Source organism: Somniosus microcephalus, chromosome 24, assembly GCF_052327205.1.
Source record: "Somniosus microcephalus isolate GS21.2 chromosome 24, FLI_Smic_1.0, whole genome shotgun sequence".
Taxonomy (NCBI): domain Eukaryota; kingdom Metazoa; phylum Chordata; class Chondrichthyes; order Squaliformes; family Somniosidae; genus Somniosus; species Somniosus microcephalus.
In genome coordinates, this window is record NC_141010.1 from 5,017,857 (window position 1) to 5,040,330 (window position 22,474).

Here is a 22,474-nt window from a genome sequence, read left to right on the forward strand (position 1 = left end):
CAACATACATTTATCCAGCTGTAGCCCTCCTACCTCTTCTCTTTCCTTGCCTTGTCCTTCCTTCTGTTAAAGAGAGGGATCACCAACAAAAGAAATGCATCACATACAGTCGGACTTGCAACATATCACTACCCGATACACCCTTCCCACTGGCAGACACTCCCTTATGACAAGAGAGCCACTGAGTGATGCCCATTTTGCCCACAGCTGCCATCAATATGCCCATGAGGACAATTCCAGCACAGCAACACAAGACAGTTTAACAATCTCCCTCACCAGCTTCCAAATCAACCCAAATTAAACAATCCAACTTGACAGGTGTTGTACTTGGGGTTGCTGTCTATAGGGGAGCTGGGCAAGTTATAAGAGGCATGGTTCATAGAATCTTAACAGCACAAAAGGAGGCCATTCGGTCCATCGTGCCTGCTCTTTGAAAGAGCTCTCCAATTCCCAGTTATCCTAGCACTTCAACCAATTACTTTTAGGGACCTTTCCCTCAAGTGATTAAATGGAACATAGAAGATAGGAGCAGGAGTCGGCCATTCGGCCCCTCGAGCCTGCTCCGCCATTCAATGAGATCATGGCTGATCATCCAAATTCAGTGCCCTGTCCCTGCCTTCTCCCCATATCCCTTGATCCCTTTAGCCTTAAGAAATATATCTAGCTCCTTCTTGAATATATTTAATGAATTGGCCTCGACTGCCTTCTGTGGTAGAGAATTCCACAGGTTCACCACTCTCTGGGTGAAGAAATTCCTCCTCATCTCTGTCCTAAATGGCTTACCCCTTATCCTTAGACTGTGACCCCCGCCATCAGGAACATGCTTCCTGCATCTAGATTTTATAAGTTTCAATGAGATCCCCTCTCATTCTTCTAAACTCCAGCGAATATAAGCCCAATCGACCCAATCGCTCCTCATGTCATTCCTGCCATCCCAGGTATCAGTCTGGTGAATCTTCGCTGCACTCCCTCCATGGCAAGAACATCCTTCCTCAGATAAGGCGACCAAAACTGCACACAATACTCAAGGTGCGGTCTCACCAAGGCCCTGTACAACTGCAGCAAGACATCCTTGTTCCTGTACTCAAACCCTCTCGCTATGAAGGCCAACATACCATTTGCCTTCTTAACCGCCTGCTGCACCTGCATGCTTACCTTCAGCGACTGGTGCACAAGGACACCCAGATCTCGTTGCACATCCCCTTCTCCCAATCTATTGCCGTTCAGATAATAATCTGCCTTCCTGTTTTTGCCACCAAAGTGGATAACCTCGCATTTATCCACATTATACTGCATCTGCCCAATCACCCAACCTGTCCAAATCATCCTAGAGTTTCTCTGCATCCTCCTCACAGCACACACATCCACCCAGCTTTGTGTCATCTGCAAACTTGGAGATATTCCATCTAGTTCCCTCATCTAGATCATTAATATATATTGTGAATAGCTGGGGTCCTAGGACCAATACCTGCGGTACCCCACTAGTCACTGCCTGCCACTCGGAAAAAGACCCGTTTATGCCAACTCTGCTACCTGTCTGCCAACCACTTTTCTATCCAAGTCAGTACCTTACCCCCAATCCCATGTGCTTTAACTTTGCACGCTAATCTCTTATGCGGGACCTTATCGAAAGCCTTCTGAAAGTCCAAATACACCACATCTACTGGTTCTCCCTTATCTATTCTACCAGTTACATCCTCAAAAAATTCCAGTAGATTAGTCAAGCACGTGTTACGGAACCATGTTAAGTTAAATGGAGTTCAGATACAGATCAGCCATGTTATTAAGTTTCCTTGTACAAAACCAGGAGCACCGCAAGTAAAAAAAATGAATTTGCCTTTACTTTAATATTTCAATTCATAACTCTGCCACTCTGGGTTTGCACAAGGAAAACAGAATTTTAAGTAAATTAAAACAGACCAACAATCGTCAAATATATAACTTTGTCAGTTCAGCATAGCTCCTCTTTAAAAAGCACCAGGCTCCAAACTACTTCTGTTTAACATAGATGCTCTTTCCATAGAGCTCAATGTGTCTAGCGTTTAGTAAATCTAATACTTTAAAAAAAAGTGTAAAAGGGAGGGGTCCTTAGATTGTATAGACTTCCCACACAGTATGATCTTGTTTTGAAATTCAGACTTCCAGGTAACTGTGAACCACACCTTCAGTGAAACATTGGTGAAGGAAAAGTAAAAAGAAACAGATGCTAGAAATCTGAGATTTAAAAAAATCAGAAATTACTGGAAACACCCAGCTGGTCAGGCAGCGTCTGTGGAGGGGGCAAGCTGACCCGCTGTCAAAACTGGAAGATATTACCGATGAACAGCATTAAAAAACAGAACAAAAGGAAAGGGGAGAAGGGGGGGGGGGGGGGGGGGGTGAAAACACGGGAAAAGAAATAGAATGATTTGTGATGTGTTTAAAGTAGAAAACAAGATATGATTAAATGGCAGAAGTGATATCAGCATGAGACAATCGAAGGCACAAATGAGAGAAATGAGAGATAAACGAGACACAGTAGGTGCAAGTAGCTTATAGAAGTGGGCGAATGAGGTAGGTAGAAAGGGATGCATGAACAACGGGCAAAGCGGAGCTGGCTGCTGTGCCCGAGGAGCCTGGTAGAAGGAAAAAAGCAGGTGGACACCAAGGGTGCAGACCACCTCTGTGTACCGACTGAGGGTACCTATTCAAACATCAACCTGCTCCGTCCCCGCCCCAGCCCCCCGGAATCACCTCCCCACACTGTCAGCACCGCCTGCCAAACAGAAAATATAGTTACGCTTCGAGCAATAAAGTCAGTATTTAGGCCAACGAGCCGTGCAGAAAGATACGGTGCTGTTCCTCGATTTTACGTTCAGCTTCACTGGAACAGTGTAGAAGGTGAAAGAGAGGCCAGAGTGGCAGTGGGATGGGGAAAGTCGATGGGGCAAATGACGGAGATCAGGGTCGCACCTGCAGACAGAACAGAGGTGTTTGGCAAAGTGACCGAATCTCACCGTAAATGAGATCGCCCCATGAGTGGCATGAGACCGTACAATGGTTGGAGGAATCACACGTGCACCATTGGTAGTGATCTATTGACAAAAGGCTGCAGGAAGTCTGTACACTGATCAAATGCTGCCTTCAGCGAGTTAACAGCATTCTTTAATAAAATGAAATGGAACTAGTTATTGCAGCATTTTATCCATTAAATGCAATGATTTGGAGCCTAGCGTTTTCCCCTTTAACAGAAGCTTGTCTCCTATGTAAAGAGACACATGGATAAGCCAAGGCTTTTAGGGGTACAATTACTGAATTACCCTGCAGGATGCCGTGCTTCATCGATGGTCTGTTGGCACCCTCGGATTTTGATTCAGAGAAAGAAGCAGTTCTGCTTGGGGACGGGGTCTGGAAGGAAACGAAAGACAGAGTTAGTCTACAGTACAACTCTATTTAGGGATGCAGCAGTAATTGTCCACAATCAGCAGCCTGACCATCACCCACTGACAGGAGCGAACGGACAACATGCAAACCCCCGCCCCCCACAATACTTGACACATGCTGCACTCTGCCCCAGATACAGAACACGGTACGTCTCTTTCAGCTTCTCTTTCTCAGAGAATCAGACAATTAGGGCACACAAAGAGGCCATTCGGCCCAGCGTGTCTCTGCCGGCTCAAAAGAGCTTTCCAGCTCTTGGTCCGTAGCCTTGTTTGTTACGGCACTTCAAGTGCATATCCAAGAACTTTTTTAAATGCGATGAGGGTTTCTGCCTCTACCACCCTTTCAGGCAGTGAGTTCCAGACCTCTATCACCAACTGGGTGAAAAAAGTTCTCAACTTCCCTCTAATCCTTCTACCAATTACTTTAAACCTGTGCCCCCTGGTTATTGACCTCTCTGCTAAGGGAAATAGGTCCTATCTAGCCACTCTATCTGGGCCTCTCAATTTTACACACCTCAATTAAGTCTCCCCTCAGCCTCCTCTGTTTCAAAGAAAACAACCCCAGCCTATCCAGAGTGTCCCCATCAAACCAAACAATTTCACATTCAAGAGGAGTGCTTTGGAATGTTCCCGTTAAGCTGTGCAGTCAGCTGCAAGGTCCCACGCAGGCCGCTCACTGGCTTTTACATTGCAGGTACCGCGCATGTGTAAAAATTTGAATGGGCCGCGCACTGGGGGACACTGGCGCTTTGGCACCCAGTGTTCATCATCAAAGCGATCAGTTCAGCTACACCACAAGCTCATCCACCTCTGCCCAATCATGTGTCTTATCCTCATCGAGAGGGGAGCTCCCCCAGCTAAACTAGTGTGACAACTGCACTTCCCACACCAGCCTTACTTACAGTAGGTCTGTCATACCTCAAAATCAATCAAATTACAGAATAGATGGATGATTGGAATACTTTCCTTCCCCTTACCATTTTCCTGCACATTGCATCATCCTGTGGCCAAGAAGGCAGGCAAGTGATATCACTCAATACAGCCAATAGGAGCAGTACATACGTGGCAGACACATGATAGGAAGAGGAACATGAACAGGAGGCAGTCATTCAGCTCCTTGAGCCTGTTCAGCCATGCAATTAGATCATGGCTGATCTGTATCCTAACTCCACCTACCTGCCTTGATTTCGTAACACTCAATACCCTTACCCAACAAAAATCTATTTCTCAGTTTTAAAATTTTCAATTGACCCCCAGCCTCAACAGCTTTTTGGAGAGAGAGTTTCAGATTTCAGCTTTTTGGAGAGTTCCAGATTTCCACCACCCTTTGTGTGAAGAAGTGCTTCCTGACATCACCCCAGAGTGTCCTAGCTCGAATTTTAGAATGATGTCCCATAGTTTTTTTATTTCCCCACCAGAGGAAATAGTATCTCTATCTGCCTTACCAACTCCTTTAATCATCTTAAACACCTCAATTAAATCACCTGTTAATCTTCTATACTCAAGGGAATACAAGCCTAGTCTGTGCAACCTGTCCTCACGCTCTCTCCCTTACCCACTGTTCCCTAGAATACAAGTGGAACAATCACAGGCTCCAGAATATAGCAGTCGCTCATCCATTTTAAATCTTTCAAAACCAAAACAGGCTGCAAGATAAAAAACACACCAGCCATTCAAAACACACATCATCTCTTTGAAACACATCCCTCTGGGATAACCATCTCTGGGTTTTAAGCTCCCGCACTTACCGAGACTCTGCCGCTGGCATTTAGTAGGAAGTTAGCAGTGTGGGCAGCCATAGGCGGCTGGTCAGGAATGGTTCGGTGGCCGAGTGCCATTCCCACAATTGCAGTCATGTGCGTTTCTGTTCCAAAAACGTAGATGGGAATTCCAGTTGTCTTCCCTGTGGACAGAGGTTAAAAAATTAGGATTAGACCACATGGAACTGGATAACTTGATGGCACAATAGGCGAGTGTGCCGATCTAGTGTCCCAGGGTGGCAAGGGTCATGACGACTTTGGGGGGGGGGGGGGCGTGGAGAAATAAGAGAGAGAGTTGATGGGACAACCTCCCATTTGAAGAGAGTCAGAGAGAGAAGCAACAAGTCGAAGGAGAAAGCCAATCTGCTCTCATTCATCTTCCTAACTGGATTGGCACACTGGCACTGACGGAGCGTGGATAGATTTAAACAATGGGTGGAATGGGCTCTTTGCATGTTCTACACTCCCTGCAGGTGAAGCCCATATGTTAAGGTCAATTGACACCAAGCCATGTTTGCAGTTTTTTTCCACTTCCCTTTCACCAGGTTGGTCTTCTTACAATCCCCAGAGAGGACTCAACCGGCTCTCAACCCTCCGGGATCCTATAACAACTAGGCAGCTTCGCACGTGTGCCTATGAGCATCAGTCAGCCAGGTTCGTATAGAAGATCTGTTTAGGGAATCACGGCCACAGACCAACATGCTGAAATCGTAATGTAAGGCACCCATGTGGCCAAGACTTGGCGTGCTAATTCTTCATTTTGTGCTGAATATATTGTTGGGAGTATCTACACTATTTCATGGGCAGAGGTCTTGGATTTAAACTTTTAAAAAAATAAAACTTTGCACACACAGCTGCTCACCAACTTCACCCATGACACGGAGACCCTCTTGGTAATTGGGTCCCCCTCTTCTGACAAAAATAGAGACATGATGGTTCTGTAGAGGGGTCTGGTAGTCCTTGATTGCACGTACTATGCCCTAGGAAAGAAAACAACAAAAAGTTAAACAGACAGAACCAACATCTTCAGAACAAAATTCATTAAAATTAAGAAGCTTCACTGGGAAAGATTTGTTGGGCTCCCTTGGTTCCTGTAGGTCAAGAATGTTTAACTATTTTCTCAAGAACACAGGGACTCCTATTATTTTGCCTCCTTTCATACCAGGCCCATCAGTGACTTATGCTGAAGTGCTGGGATCAGTACCCAAGAGCAGGAAGGATGCTAATCTGCATTCAGAAGAATGTTGACCAATCGGATATGGACCACTTAGGAACATCAACAAGCCAGCCTCACCATCAGGAAGCCAGTCTGGTAACTCACCGAGGAAGATGACCTGCTTAAAAAGGTGATATAATTGTCTAGCACCAGTACAGACATCCTTAGTGATGTTTCTGAGAGTCAACTTCACATTGAAAGTGCCCTCCTCTCAACTCCACACCTGCCCCCCCACTTTCCCGCATATTTTACAAATCCCTAATCAGTTTAATCATTGCCGTAGAAGTTTATCTGCACGTTTTGATTCTGGCTGTTTGGACTTGGCTTAAAAGGGTTGTAATAACCTAGCGAAAGGCAGAAGGAATACCAAGAGACAATATGACAGCAGCTCAATAATTAATAGTTACACTGCCGAGAGCTGAATGAATGAATAGCTGTGGAAGCTAGCGTCAAATCTACTAGACTTCATACTGTACAAAGAAATAATACGAGGTCGGTCCCATTGGTTCCGGTGAGAAGGATAGCTCAGAGTAGTGGGAGCAAATACCCCGGAATTATCAAAACAGTTAGATGTAATGATGGGAGGAGTTCTGAGGTTCTTTCTGGATGAATGAACAAAGATGGGTCAAATAGCCTCTCATCTGTATTTATATTGTGATCTAATCAATGATCAAACAGATCACTAGGCAGATCTATCTTTACACTAAAAATAATTACCAATTCAAATAATCTGGAGGTTGAGGAATGATTCATTACCTTAAATGTTGCTGCTACATTTGTGAAGTTAGCGATGCTGCCTCCAATAATGAGGATTTTTCCTGAATAAAATAGAACACAGCTACTCAGGCGAGATAAAGGAGTCAGTTAAGGAAAATTAACATAACCACCATACAACGTTAGTGCTCCTTACGTACAGCAGAGGTGTCCACGTGCTTCACAGTGCAAAGGACAAAGATGAGACACCGGACGAGGAAGGAGCAGTGTGGAAGTATAATCGAAGAGAAGGCCTTTGAAAGCAATGGGGCGGGGGGGTGAAGGGGAGAGAGAGAGGAAAGGCGGTATTGGCAGAGTTTTGTTTAAACTGAGGAAGTTCCAGAGGGTAGGGGTGCAGTAACAAACTGCAGAGCAAAGGAAACACACACACACACACACACACACACACACACACACACAAAGGGAGACAGGGGAGTGAGCCAGTGTTGGAGGCAACAAGGGTGCATGTGGGAACACACAACTGGAAGGAATCACCGAGGTAGGTTGGAGGGATCTGAAGATGATGCAGATCTTGATAATCAATTTGCCGAGTCACAGAAAGCCAGTGGAATTTGGCAAGGACATGGGTGATGGGAGTGCAGGATTGGGAGGAAGATCGCACTCTGAATTAATTCTACTTTGTGTAAAGGCAGAGAAGATTGATAGAATGGAGGCCAGAACCATACCAGTGCTGGCAGGAGCCAGAGGACAGTTTTGGTTTTGCCCACATTTGGCTCATACAGGTCCTAATGATGAAAGCACGAGAGTGCAGTAATGCCCTGGGGATCAATGCAGAAGGTGGAGAAGAGCTAGCTGCCATCAGCATACACATGGAAACCAATTCCATTCTCCAGGATGATGTTGCTGAAGAACAGCAGACACAAAGTGGGTGATTTTCATTCAGAAGTCAGGTTGGAGGCAGAACTACAACTGTCGGGGTTGTAGTCCCGCCTCCATCGAGATGCGGCCAATCCACGCGATTTTAACTTGATTGACCTTGCTGGGCGGGCTCAGCAGGCCAATTAAGGGCCACCCGGCAACAGGTGACGTCACAGACTGAAATTTCATCTGTCAAGACGTTTTGACAGATGAAATATCAGTGTTTCACAGCTGTTTGAAGCTGTCAAACACTGACAGTCTTACTTCTACCATGAGTCCTTCTCCACAGACTCAGTTAGAAATCTCACCGGCACAGAAAGCTGCAGGCTGTCACTTAACAGATCGCAGCCATTCTGCTTTCTGTGCCGGTTAGATGATGGACTCCCGAAACCTAGAGGAAGGAAGGCTGAAAAGGTAAGTACAGGTAATTTAAACTTCTTTACACACTTTAGACACACCAAACACATTTACCTTTGCATTCATGCACCCATTACTCACCTGAACACCGACATCTCGACCCCTCCAAGTCCTTCAACCCGACGGCCCGACTCCTCTAACTTGGCGTGGTTTGGAGCCATCGGGAATCCCACACTTCAAGCTTTAAAATAGGGATTAGGCTAAAAATTGCCTGTTAACTGGCAGTTAATTGGCACTAATCCCTTCCCGCCTCGGGGAGGCGGGTCCCAGTGTGGGGTGGGTACCCGCCTCCTTTGAAACTTACATGGAGGCGGGTTGGGGGCGGGATCCCCGAATTCAGGACTTCAACCCCCCGCATGCCTCCAATCCAGACTCCACGGGTCAATGGAAATCGACCCATAGTAATGAGAAGGGGACCAGGGGCACTGGGTAATAGAGGAGCCATTGGCGATTTAACATGTATAATGTAGTGAGTTGGAACAGGAGAGGGCAGTGGCACAGTGTTGTACTCGGTTGCAGAACTGTGCTATGAGCTTGCTCACAATTTCAAGATGATGCCATTCCCTTTTGGTCTCACCTTCTGGATGCTGCTCTCTGGTCATTAGAGACAGAATGGTCTTAGCATAGTCGTAGGTCTGCTGCTCGCTGGGGGCGCCCGAGTACTCGCCATAATTTGCCAACTCATCCACTCCACCGAGGTCACAGATGGTGTCACTGTGATCAAACAGTAAGGAAAACAGCTAACAGCCAAACCAAAATTGACGACAATTAAAAGCACGTGCTCTACCCTTGAATTTAATTGAAGGGTCTCAAAAAGTAACATGGCCCATATCTTCCACCTCTTTCCTCCCAAATCAACTAACACACTCTACAATTTTGTAGTAGATTTTTTTCATGTCTTGGAAATAGAACCATTTGGATCAATAAACTTTGGGCCAACATTTAGATTTGTTCAGGACACTTTCACCATTCACTGCCAGACATTAATTCTGACCAACAAAAGACAAAATGTTCATGTAAAAGTGGAACACAGCAAGAAGATTCCCTAAAGCTCCTTCTGCTTTCCCAACTGATCTACAGATAGGTCAAGGCTCAGCTCCATTTCCTGAATCTACTCGTGACAGGAACCAAGTGCGCCAGTGCTTGCAAAGAGGGAGGAGTGATGAAATGCAAGGTTTACTCAGGATTTTTCACTGTTTTAAAAGACTCGCTAAGGCTCAAAATTCTGCACCTGGATTTAGTGTAATGGGGAGTCGGCAGTACCTGTACACAACAGAAGCACCTCCTCCAGCCACCATTGTCCAGATCCTGCCCTTGGGGTTGAGGATGGTCAACTTCAAACTGGCTCCACTCTTTGCATCAAGGTCGGCAATATAAGCTTCCTGTAACAGTAACGGCATCAAAACACAAAATGGTCATTTTTAAATCATTTGCCCACCAACCCTCAATGTTGTCAAACGAGGAGCAGAATTCCCACATCGCTGTGCTACAATCTAGTGCAACCTTCACTCAACAGCAACAGATACACAACCTAAAGGCAAATGCAACATGACCAACATAATCATTGGGCCAGATTTTGATGAAATAATAACAGCATCTGAACGACGCACACCATTATTAACGCGCATATAATTGCGAATCGCTACAAGTTGCTGGCCGATTTGCGGTGCTCTGTCGTTAGCCTCGCAAAAACGACATCTCACCCTTAACCTCCCCGGGAGTTTCATGAAGTTGCTGCATTTGCACATTAATTACCCATTAAACTCACTACAGAATGTTAAGTCTAGTAATTAACCGAGTAAGTACCCTTTTAACAACATGATAATTGTTAATGACTACCAATCAACCACTCTGGCCCAGAAAGTGAACAATTAAAAAAATGTGGAGTCTCATTCCTTCAGGTTGTGAATTGTTTAAGGAGATTTTTAAAATATCAATTTTTTTCTTACTTTTCCTTTGTCTCTTTTTCTCTCTCAATCCAATCTTTCTTTCCCTTTCACCCTCCTCAGTCCTTCCTCTGTTTATTTCTCAATCCTTTAATCTCATTAAGGCGATAGTGTGTGTGTCCCATCGTTCACCAAGGTCCCAGATGCCCTGGCCGCACCGTTATCAGCTCGCACTCCCAGCAACTTTGTGGGCAAAAAAATTTAAAAACCTAAACGTACACAAACAAGTCTAACTAACGCCGCAAGATGCCCCGCTCCTGCAAAATCTGGCCCATTATTCTTTTCATTCCTTAGTCAGTCATTCATCAACATGTCCCCTAGCAACAAATGAAACAACCAGAAGTAGGAAGGAGCTCCACACAGGACGCATCCTCCGCTACATTGGGGAAGCCAAACACTTTGCTGAACACCTCTTACTTCCACAAGCATAACTGAGCATCCGGTCGCTTGCCATTTTAATTCTCTTGAGGAAGAGTTCATAGAGTGCATTAGGGACGGGTTCCTTGAGCAGTATGTTACTGAACCAACCAGGGGGCAGGCAATTTTAGATCTGGTCCTGTGTAATGAGACAGGATTAATAAAAAATGTCCTAGTAAAGGATCCCCTTGGAATGAGTGACCATAACATGTTTGAATTCCAAATTCAGTTGGAGGGTGAGAGAGTTGGATCTCAAACCAGCGTACTAAGCTTAAATAAAGGAGACTATGAAGGTATGAGAGCAGAGTTGACTAAAGTGGACTGGGAAAATAGATTAAGGTGTAAGACGGTACATGAGCAGTGGTGTACATTCAAGGAGATATTCCACTGAGGAAAAAGGGACATAAAAGAAGACAGCCATCCGTGACTAAGTAATAAAGGATAGTATCCGACTGAAAACAAGGGCATATAAAGTAGCCAAATCTAGTGGGAGGATAGAAGATTGGGAAGCATTTAAAAGCCAGCAAAGAATAACTAAAAGATTAATTAAGAAAGGGAAGATAGATTATGAAAGTAAACTAGCAAAAAATATAAAAACAGATAGCAAGAGTTTCTAGTTATATAAAAAGAAAAAGGGTGGCTAAAGTGAATGTTGGTCCCTTAGAGGACGAGACCGGGAAATTAGTGGTGGGGAACATGGAGATGGCAAAAATGCTGAACAAATATTTTGTATCAGTCTTTACAGTAGAGGACACTAAAAATATCCGAACACTGTACAAACAGGGGGCTATGGGGGGGGGGGGGGGGGGGGGGGGGCGGAGGAGCTAAACACGATTAAAATCTCTAAGGAGGTGGTACTCGGTAAGATAAGATAATGGGACTTAGGCGGATAAATCCCCTGGACCTGATGGCTTACATCCTAGGGTCTTGAGAGAAGTAGCAGTAGGGATTGCGGATGCATTGGTGGTAATTTTCCAAAACTCCCTGGATTCAGGAAAGGTCCCAGCAGATTGCAAAACTGCTAACGTAATGCCCTTATTTAAAAAGGGAGGTAGACAAAAGGCTGGAAACTATAGACCAGTTAGCCTAACATCTGTGGTTGGTAAAATGTTGGAGTCCATTATTAAGGAAGCAGTAACAGGACATTTGGATAAGCATAATTTAATCGGACAGAGTCAGCATGGTTTTATGAAGGGGAAGTCATGTTTGACAAATTTGCTCGAATTCTTTGAGGATGTAACAAACAGGGTGGATAAAGGGGAACCAGTGGATGTGGTGTATTTGGACTTCCAAAAGGCATTTGACAAGGTGCCACACAAAAGATTACTGCACAAGATAAAAAAATCATGGGATTGGGGGTAATATACTGGCATGGGTGGAAGATTGGCTAGCTAACAGAAAAGAGAGAGAGTTGGGATAAATGGTTCATTCTCGGGTTGGCAATCAGTAACTAGTGGTGTTCCGCAGGAGTCAGTGCTGGGACCCCAGCTCTTTACAATCTAGATTAACGATTTGGAGGAGGGGACCAGGTGCAACATATCCAAGTTTGCTGACGATACAAAGATGGGAGGGAAAGCAGTGAGTGAGGAGGACATAAACAACCTGCAAAAGGACATAGACAGGCTAAGTGAGTGGGCAGAAATTTGGCAGATGGAATATAATGTTGGAAAGTGTGAGATAATGCACTTTGGCAGGAAAAAAAAAATCAAAGAGCAAGTTATTATCTAAATGGAGAGAAACTGCAAAGTGCTACAGTACAAAGGGATCTGGGGGTCCTGGTACATGAAACACAGAAGGTTGGTATGCAGGTACAGCAGGTGATCAGGAAGGCCAATGGAATCTTGGCTTTTATTGCAAGGGGGATGGAGTATAAAAGCAGGGAAGTCTTGCTTCAGTTATACAGGGTACTGGTGAGGCCACACCTGGAATACTGCGTACAGTTTTGGTTTCCATATTTAAGAAAAGATATACTTGCTCTCGAGGCAGTTCAGAGAAGGTTCACTCGGTTGATTCTGGAGATGAGGGGGTTGACTTATGAGGAAAGGTTGAGTAGGTTGGGCCTCTACTCATTGGAATTCAGAAGAATGAGAGGCGATCTTATCGAAACATAAGATTGTGAGGGGGCTTGATTGGGTGGATGCGGGGAGGATGTTTCCACTGATGGGTGAGACTAGAACTAGGGGGCATAATCTTAGAATAAGGGGCTGCCCTTTCAAAACTGAGATGAGGAGAAACTTCTTCACTCAGAGGGTAGTAAATCTATGGAATTTGCTACCTCAGAGCTGTGGAAGCTGTGACATTAAATAAATTTAAAAAGGGGATAGACAGTTTCCTAGCTGATAAGGGAATTAGGGGTTACGGGGAGAGGGCAGGGAAGTGGACGTGAGTCTAGGTTCGGATCAGCCATGATCCTATTGAATGGCGGAGCAGGCCCGAGGGGCCGTATGGCCTACTCCTGCTCCTACTTCTTATGTTCTTATGTTCTGTTTACATTTACAGCTCCTCTCGACCCATCTTCTGTTTCTTTACTTGTCCCATTACCACGCCCTTTTATCATTTAAATCACGCCTGCCTTCCACCCTATCACAGACCTTCCCTTCTGTTCTTTCCTCTCCTCTCCTCCCCCCCTTTCCCTGCTTGCTTAAAACCGGTTACATCTGTGACATTTTCCAGTTCTAGCAAAAGTCACAGACCTGAAATGTTAACGCTCTCCCCACAGATGCTGTCCTGGCCTGCTGAGTATTTCCAGCACTTGTTTATATTTCAGTTTCGGGAAGCTTGGAGATGAAAAGCAACAGCAGAACTGGAGTTACACTGACACCTTGGGGCCAAAGGATGCAACAGTGAAGTGGCTGCATCAGTATCCAGAATACTGAAATGATGTATTTTCCAGTAAAACCTGTGTTAAGCTGTAGTAAATATTGAAACTCTCAGCCAGTCTGTAATATTCACCAGTTCCAGTGGTGCTAAATTCACCCCATTTATACTCCTGGGCAGATTTAGCAAACCCCAGAATAACTGCGTGCACACAAGGGCGAGGAAAATTCATTCAGCTGATCAGTCCCATGCCATGTGGAGTCCATGCACAATTACTCCATCATGGACTTTGCGACACTCCTTCCACTAACTGAACATAATCACGCAGCGTAGTTACATATCCAGCTGCTTCTCAAGAGACTTTCCAAAAGGGTAGGAATTAACCCCTAATCTGGGTGTCTGTTCCACAATGCTTTCCTAACCTTTAACCTTGCGAGTTTTGTTCTCATGTCCTCCACTCTGCGCTCATTGTTCAAGATAAAACGCTTGTTTATTCCACTTCATGTCAACACTCCCGCTAAGCCACACAGTGGTCTGGAGATCTCGCGCAGGCCGCTCACTGGCTTTTATATGGGAGAATCAGTGCATGGGCGAAAATTTGAATGGGCCACGCAGCCACTTAAAGGGACCGCCCACCAAAAAAATTTAGAGGGAACATTGCTTCATACATACAGGGTGACTGGGGTAGTTCCATGGGGAGTCAACAAGCACAGTGAATGGAATGCTGCATGAACCAGCTTTAGCTTTGAAAGGTGACCAAGAGGGGGCCTCAAAGCTAAGGTAATTAGTAATTCCTTAAATGACTGCAAATTGCAGGCCACAGGATTCTGCTGAATGAAGAGGATGCTTCATGCTTCTAGGATGTTTCATGCCAATGCTTCTCGTTTGCGAAGCAGCATTAACAGATGTTCGTGCTGGGTTAATAAATGCCAGATAGTCAGCACCCCTCAGGATCAGCCTGGCCAAATGAGGTAGTCTGGATACATGCCTTAAAAATAACAAAAGGCATAGCCACTGCCTCAATCTATACTTTTAAGCAGATCTCGAGCAACGCCTGGTTGTGCAACCCAATAGCAAGTGTCCGCTCACCATTTGATCTTTATCGTATAGAAAAAAGAGAATGTGGTTATAAGGCCCTGGTAGCTTGCCAACATAGGCTACAGTAGCATAGTGATTATGTTACTGGACTAGTAATCCAGAGGCCTGGAATAATGATCCGGAGTCACAAATTCAAATCCCACTACGGCAGCTAGGGAATTTAAATTTAGTTAAATAAATCTGGAATAAAATGTTAGTATTGGTAATGGTGAAACTCCCGGATTGTCGTAAAAACCCATCTGGTTCACTAATGTCCTTTAGGGAAGGAAATCTGCCGTCCTTACTTGGTCTGGCCTATGTGGCTCCAGACCCACAGCAATGTGGTCGACTCTTAACTACCCTCTGAAATGGCCTAACAAGCCACTCAGTTATACCAAACCGCTACAAAGTAGTATCACCACGCGGACTGCAGCGGTTCAAGAAGGCAGCTCACCACCACCTTCGAGGGCAATTGGGGATAGGCAATAAATGTTGCTTTGCCAGCGACGCCCACGTCCCATGAACGAATTTTAAAAAGGGGAAATTGGTCATTATATTTGATACAAAGTTAGTCAATGACCAAATTGCTCGATGACCATCATACCGCTGTTCCTAGAGTGGTAACACAACAGTTTTATTTGAATTTATGTTGGTGCCATCTAGTTTAGTGCTGTTAATGACATTGTTGCTGTGAGCTTGATTATCTGAGTTCTATAATCTTAAAGACCCCCATCATTGGAACTAAGAACTGAACTGAACCAGCAGGACAAGACCTGGGGCACAGGGGGTGCACAGGTTCAAATACATGGAATGGACCTCTGGGTGGAACAGTGGAGGCAAAAGCTCTGCAATCACTTGACAAATAGATTGGTGCACTGATGGAAGGATCTTTGGGGTGGATGAACTAGGTTGGGTCAAATGGCCTTACCCATCTGTATCAGTCTTACGAGTCCATGGATTCAGAATTGTGTGGGAGAGGAGAAAATAAGTCGCCAAGTAAAAACTAGGAAGACATTTAACAGGTGGGCTCCCTTAATCCTGCACCCCCTCCCACACCTTTGCAGAAAACAACTTGATTTGAAAAACCATGAAATAAGTCGCCATACATCAGTACTTGCCTCAGGATAAGCTTCTCTCCCAAACGGTGGTGGGAAATCCACATCTCCCCATTTACCCTTGCAGATGTAGTCGGCTGTAGCGTCTATCTTTGCTGCCATATCAAGGACAAATACACCAGCATCGGTCACAACTGCAGCGGGTTAACAGAGGGGGGGAAAAAAGTACTGCAATGAATAATCGCAAGGACACGCCAGAGGCCATGACATTTCTCCCAGGATTCAGCATTCGTGCTACTGTAGTACATCTCGGTTCTATGCAAGTCTGATTTACAGATCTTTTCATTATTTGTTGCCGCCCTGCTCTTCCTCTCTCCCCACCCACCCTCTACCAAAAGAATCATAGAACATAACAGAAGATGGTAAGAGCAGGCCGTACAGCCACTCAAGCCTGCTCCGCCATTCAATAGGATCATGGCTGATCTTCGACATCAACTCCACTTTCTTGCCCTATCCCCATATCCCTGGATTCCCCGAGAGTCCAAAAATCTATCGATCTCAGCCTTGAATATACTCAACGACTGAGCATCCACAGCCCTTTAGGGGTAGAGAATTCTAAAGATTCACAACCCCGAGTGAAGAAATTCCTCCTCATCTCAGTCTTAAATGGCCAGCCACGTACCCTGAGACTATGCCCCCTAGTTCTAGACCCTCCTCCAGCCAAGGGAAAACAACCTCTCAGATTTCAGAGAATCAGAAATGTGAATGTGGAAAGAATTAGAATTAAAACTCGCAACAGCCTAAAAGGCATCATGGCGTGGACAAGACTAATTACAGTAACAAGGGGATAGCAGGGGGCGGGGCAGGTCAAGACCAAGACTACTGATTTACAGAGAGTGAAAAAATAAATCGAACTATTTTTAGTCTAAGATTTTACCCATACTGAGAGAAACTGCATTGCACAATTTTGTCCATTTCCCACCACCCCAACCCCATATCGGTGGCTTGGACACGACTTGGAACCATGTGTTGCACTGAACACATTGCAAGTTCTCAAGTTCATGCAGGTTTGCAGCCACGAATGCTTCTGGGCAGAGACCAAATCACATTCCATTCAATATGGAAGAGGACACCAGAATTTTAAGTCCTCCATTTATGAGCTCTACTAATCTGGAAAAATGAAGTGCATTGGATCTTTTGTGAAACTATGGAAAGAAAATTCACAGCAAGACAGTCAGCCAGCATCTGAAAGGGAAAGAAAGGTCAACAATTTGTTTGGGATCCTTCATCAGAACTCCAATGTTCTGAAATGCTAACTGTCTTGGGGTGCTTTTATTTTTAGCAGGACTTCTGATCCCATTTCAGGAAAGCAAGTTCCATAAAAAAGACCTGCATTTATATAGCGCCTTCTATGACCTCGGGACGTCCCAAAGCACTTTACAGCCAATGAAGTACATTTTTGAAGCGTAGTCACTGTTGTAATGTAGGAAACGCAGCAGCCAATTTGTGCACAGCAAGTTCCCGCAAACAGCAATGTGATAATAGCCAGATAATCTGTTTTAGTGATGTTGGTTGAGGGATAAATATTGGCCAGGACACCGAGGAAAACTTCCTTGCTCCTCTTCAAAATAGTGCCATGGAATCTTATACATCCACCGGAGGGCAGACGGGCCTCGGTTTACTATCTCATCCAAAAGACGGCACCTCCAATAGTTCCCTCAGTACTGCACTGGAGTATCAGTCTAGATTTGTGCTCAAGTCTGGACTTGAACCAACAACCTTGTGACTCAGAGGCAACAGTGCTACCCACAGCTGACACTTCCACATTTACACTCTGCATTGGGGAGTTGATCCCTGTAGTTTTGCTGGGATCTGCAATATTCCGAAAACTCAGTCTAAATGCACAGGACAAGCTCCCTGCATTTCTTTTAATTAAACCATGGGCTCTTTCACAGATACGCACGTATACGCTTAAGCCACCCTGCAGCATAAGAACATAACATAAGAAATAGGAGCAGTAGGCGGCCATTTGGCTGCTCTGCCATTCAATAAGATTATGGCTGATCTTCTACCTCATCTCCACTTTCCTGCACTATCCCCATATCCCTTGATTCCCGTAATATTCAAAAATCTATCGATCTGTCTTGAATGTCTAGATGGCTTGCATCTCAGGTTGCTAAGGGAATTAGGGGAGGAGATAGCAGAAGGGCTTGCCATCATTTTCCAATCGGGAGGTGCCCGAGGATTGGAAAGTGGCAAATGTGACACCATTGTTCAAGAAAGGGTGTAAGGACAATCCAAGTAACTACAGGCCGGTCAGTTTAACATCAGTGGTGGGTAAAGTTTTAGAAACAATCAAGGAAAAATTAACAGGCACTTGGAGAGGTTTAAGCTAATTGAGAGCCAACACAGATTTGTAAAAGGCAGATCATGTTTGACTAATCTAATTGAATTTTTTGATGAAGTAACAGGGAGGATTGATGAAGGGAATGCAATGGGTTTTTGGAAGGCGTTTGACAAAGTACCACAGAAGGCTGGTTAACAAAATTGAGGCTCATGGAATTGGGGGGGGGGGGGGGGGGTCAGTGGCAGCTTGGATAAGGAATTAGCTCAAGGACAGAAAACAAGCGAGTTGTGGTAAATGGCTCTTTTTCAGACTGGAGGATGGTAGACAGTGGTGTTCCCCAAGGGTCAGTGCTGGGGCCACTGCTTTTTTTGATATTGGAATACAGAATAGAATTTCTAAATTTGCCAGTGACACCAAACTTGGGGGTGTGGCAAACAGTTATGATTGATACCAATCGACTGCAACAGGACATAGAAAGGCTAGCAGAATGGGCAGATGGAATTTAATACAGAGAAGTGTGAGGTGATGCATTTTGGCAGAAGGAACAGGGAGAGGCAATATACACTTAATGGCACAGTTTAAAAAAAAGTGTGCAGGGACAGAGGGACCTGAGAGTTAATGTGCATAGGTCCCTGAAGGTGGCGGGACATATTGAGAGAGCGGTTAGCAAAGCATATGGGATCTTGGGCTTCATAAATAGAGGTATTGAGTACAAAAGTAGAGAAGTTATGCTGAACTTTTATAAAGCGCTGGTTAGGCCACAACTGGAGTATTGCATCCAGTTCTGGTCACCATACTTTAGGAATAACGTGAAGGCCCTTGAGAGGGTTCAGAGGAGATTTACCAGAATGGTTCCAGGATGGGCAGCACGGTGGCATAGTGGTTAGCACTGTTGCCTCACAGCGCCAGGGACCCGGGTTCGAATCCGGCCTCGGGCGACTGTCTGTGTGGAGTTTGCACATTCTCCCCGTGTTTGCGTGGGTTTTCTCCAGGTGCTCCGGTTTCCTCCCACAGTCCAAAGATGTGCAGGTTAGGTTGATTGGCTATGATAAATTGACCCTTAGTGTTAGGGGGATTAAATACGTGGGGTTACGGGGATAGGGTGGGATATGTGTCGGTGCAGGCTCGATGGGCCGAAATGGCCTCTATCTGCACTGTGGGGTTTCTGTGCTGGGAGATCTTTGCTACAAGGACAGGTTGGAGAAGCTGGATTTGTTTTCATTAGAGCAAGGGAGGTTGAGGGGTGATTTGATAGAGGTGTACAAGATTATGACAGGTTTGGATAGGCTAGACGGGGAAAGGCTGTTCCCACTAGTTGATGGTACAAGGACTAGGGGACACAGATTTAAGGTTTTGGGCAAGAGACAGGGGGACGTGAGGAAAAATTTTTTTTTACACACCAAGCGGGGAAGACCTGGAACTCACTGCCGACGGAAGTGGTGGAAGCGGAGACACTCAATGTTTTCAAGGAGAGACTGGATAGGCACTTGAGGGAAATAAACTTGTAGGGCTACGGGGATAGAGCGGGGGAATGGAACTGACTGGATTGCTCTACAGAGCCGACACGGACTCGATGGGCCAAATTCTCTGACTGAGGGGTAGAGTATTCCAAAGATTCACCGCCCTCTGAATGAAGAAATTTCTCATCAGTCCTAAATGGCTGACCCCTTATTCTGAGACTGTGACCCCTGGTTCTAGACTCTCCAGCCAGGGGAACATCCTCCCTGTATCTACCCTGTCAAGCCCTGTAAGAATTTTGTATGTTTCAATGAGATCACCTCTCATTCTTCTAGACTCCAGAGAATATAGGCCTAGTCTACTCAATCTCTCCTCATAGGACAATCCCCCCATCCCAGGAACCAGTCTGGTGAACCTTTGTTGCACTCCCTCTATGGCAGGTATATCCTTCCTTAGGTAAGGAGACCAAAACTGTACACAATACTCCAGATGCGGTCTCGCCAGGGCCCTATATAATTGCAGTAAGACATCTTTACTCTTATACTCAAATCCTTCTTGAAATAAAGGCCAACATACCATTTGCTTTCCTAATTGCTTGCTGTACCTGCATGTTAACTTTCAGTGATTCATGTACAAGGACACCCAGGTCCCTCTGAACACCAACATTTCTCAATCTCTCTCCGTTTAAAAAATACTCTGCTTTTCTATTTTTCCTACCAAAGTGGATAACTTCACATTTCTCCACATTATATTCCATTTGCCATGTTCTTGTCCACTCAGCTTGTCTATATCCCCTTGAACCCTCCTTGCATCCACCTCACAACTGACTCTCATCGAGCTTATCAGCAGCAAACTTGGATATCGTACATTTGATCCCCTCATCCAAATCATTGATGTAGATTGTGAATAGCTGAAGCCCCTGCACTGATCCTTGCAGTACCCCACTAGTTATAGCCTGCCAACCCAAAAATGACCCATTTATTCCTACTCTCCTGTCCGTTAACCAATCCTCAATCCATGCTAGTATATTACCCCCAATCTCATGAGCCCTAATTTTGTTTAATAATCTCTGTGGCACCTTATCGAATGCCTTCTGAAAATCCAAGTACACCACATCCACTGGTTCCCCCTTATCTATTCTGCTAGTTACAATCTCCAAAAACAGAACAGGTTTGTCAAACACTATTTCCCTTTCATAAATCCGTGTCGACTCTGCCCAATCCTATTATTTTCTGAGTGCCCTGTTACCACGTCCTTAATAGATTCTAGCATTTTCCCTACTACTGATGTCAGGCTAACTGGTCTGTAGTTGCCAGTTTTCTCTCTCCCTCCTTTCTTAAATTATGGGGTTACATTTGCTATCCTCCAATCCGCAGGAACTGTTCTAGAATCTATGGAATTTTGGAAAATGACAACCAATGCATCCACTCTCTCTATAGCTATCTCTTTCAAACCCCAGGATGTGGGCCGTCAGGTCCAGGGGATTTATTGGCTCAGTCCCATTAATTTCTCCAGTACTGTTTTTTTTTTTTTACTAATTTCTTTCAGTTCCTCATTCTCACTAGACCCTTGGTTTCCCCACTATTTCCGGGAGGTTTTTTGCGTCTTCTTCCGTGAAGACAGACACAAAGTAGTTGTTTAATTTCTCTGCCATTTCCTTATTCCCATTAGAATTTCTCCTGCCTCAGTCTGTAAGGGAGCCACATTTATTTGCAATTCTTTTTCTTTTTACATACCTATAGAAGCTTTTACAGTCTGCTTTTATGTCTCTCGCTAGTTTACTCTCATTCCATTTTCCCTTTCTTTAATCAATTTCTTGGTCCTCCTTTGCTGAATTCTAAAATCATCCCAATCCTCAGGCTTACTATTCTTTTTGGCAACATTATAAGCCTGAAGATAGTGGATGTCGAATGCTTTTTTTACCTAATGGATTAATCTCCAGGTAGGTGAAGTGCAGATCCTCATACAGTGTGAAGAGTCCAACAATAAAAGCGGCCAGAACGCTGAAAAGATCAGAAAACCGAAGTGTTAAAATGACAAAATGGATTATAATAACACAAACCAATACATGATGGTAGAAAGAGCATAAGAGTGTGCGGCATGAGAGAGGCGAGAGATATGAAAGTACACAACCCTTGCATCCAAACCTATCTTGTATTTGTTTATAGGTGTCACTGAATGGCTATTGTGGGGGGGGGGGGGGGGGGGGTGGTGGAGAGGAGAAAACTGCAGTTTTGCCCAAGTTGAGGTCAGACATTTTGTTTTAAACAAAAGCCTTTTAATCTGTGGGCAATCCCACAAATCATCAGTAGTATGATAGAATTAAGAAGAACATGGAAAAAGTTAAGTAGTCATCTCTCTTCATTTTCCTTAAGAGACACCGACTGCATTCTGGCTTGATAATCTAACGCCATGTAGTAGAGATGCACAGCTTTAGATCAAATACAATGGGTGCAGTCAAAAGTAAGATATTGCTCGAGACTCTGGGTTTCAGTTTTCAGGACCTCTTTATAAATACCTCAAATCCCCTTTGTTGAGATTTCACTGTTTTAGTACCCATAACCTTAAAATTATAGCGAGGTCATTTAGGAGTGAAGTCAGGAAGCACTTTTTTACACACACAAAGGGTAGTACAAATTTGGAACTCTCCTGCAAGAGGCTGTGAATGCTGGGGGTCAATTGAAATGTTTTCAAGACTGCGATCGATAGATCTTTGTCAAGTAAGGGTATCGAGGGATGTAGAGCAAAGGCGCATAAATGGGGTTGAAGTGAAGATCAGCCATGATCCAATAGAATGGCAGAACAAGCTGAATGGCCTCGTCTTCTATATATTCCGTGACTTGGGTTAGTGCAAATGGTTTCACCTGCACAGAGCTAGGCATTGCCACCTGCAATATGAAGATTTACCAC

The 22,474-nt window shown here is 44.8% G+C and overlaps 1 protein-coding gene across 1 annotated transcript in view; it reads right to left on the bottom strand.

The window, feature by feature from the left end:
- LOC147100979 (ATP-citrate synthase-like) overlaps nt 1-22,474 on the bottom strand; it is a 96,969-nt gene that overhangs the window by 31,226 nt on the left and 43,269 nt on the right. The window contains 9 exon segments of the mRNA XM_085966109.1: nt 34-63; nt 3,300-3,387; nt 5,171-5,325; nt 6,045-6,162; nt 7,155-7,216; nt 9,025-9,161; nt 9,711-9,829; nt 15,823-15,953; nt 21,488-21,567. Of these exon segments, the coding sequence (XP_085822235.1) occupies nt 34-63; nt 3,300-3,387; nt 5,171-5,325; nt 6,045-6,162; nt 7,155-7,216; nt 9,025-9,161; nt 9,711-9,829; nt 15,823-15,953; nt 21,488-21,567 (920 nt within the window).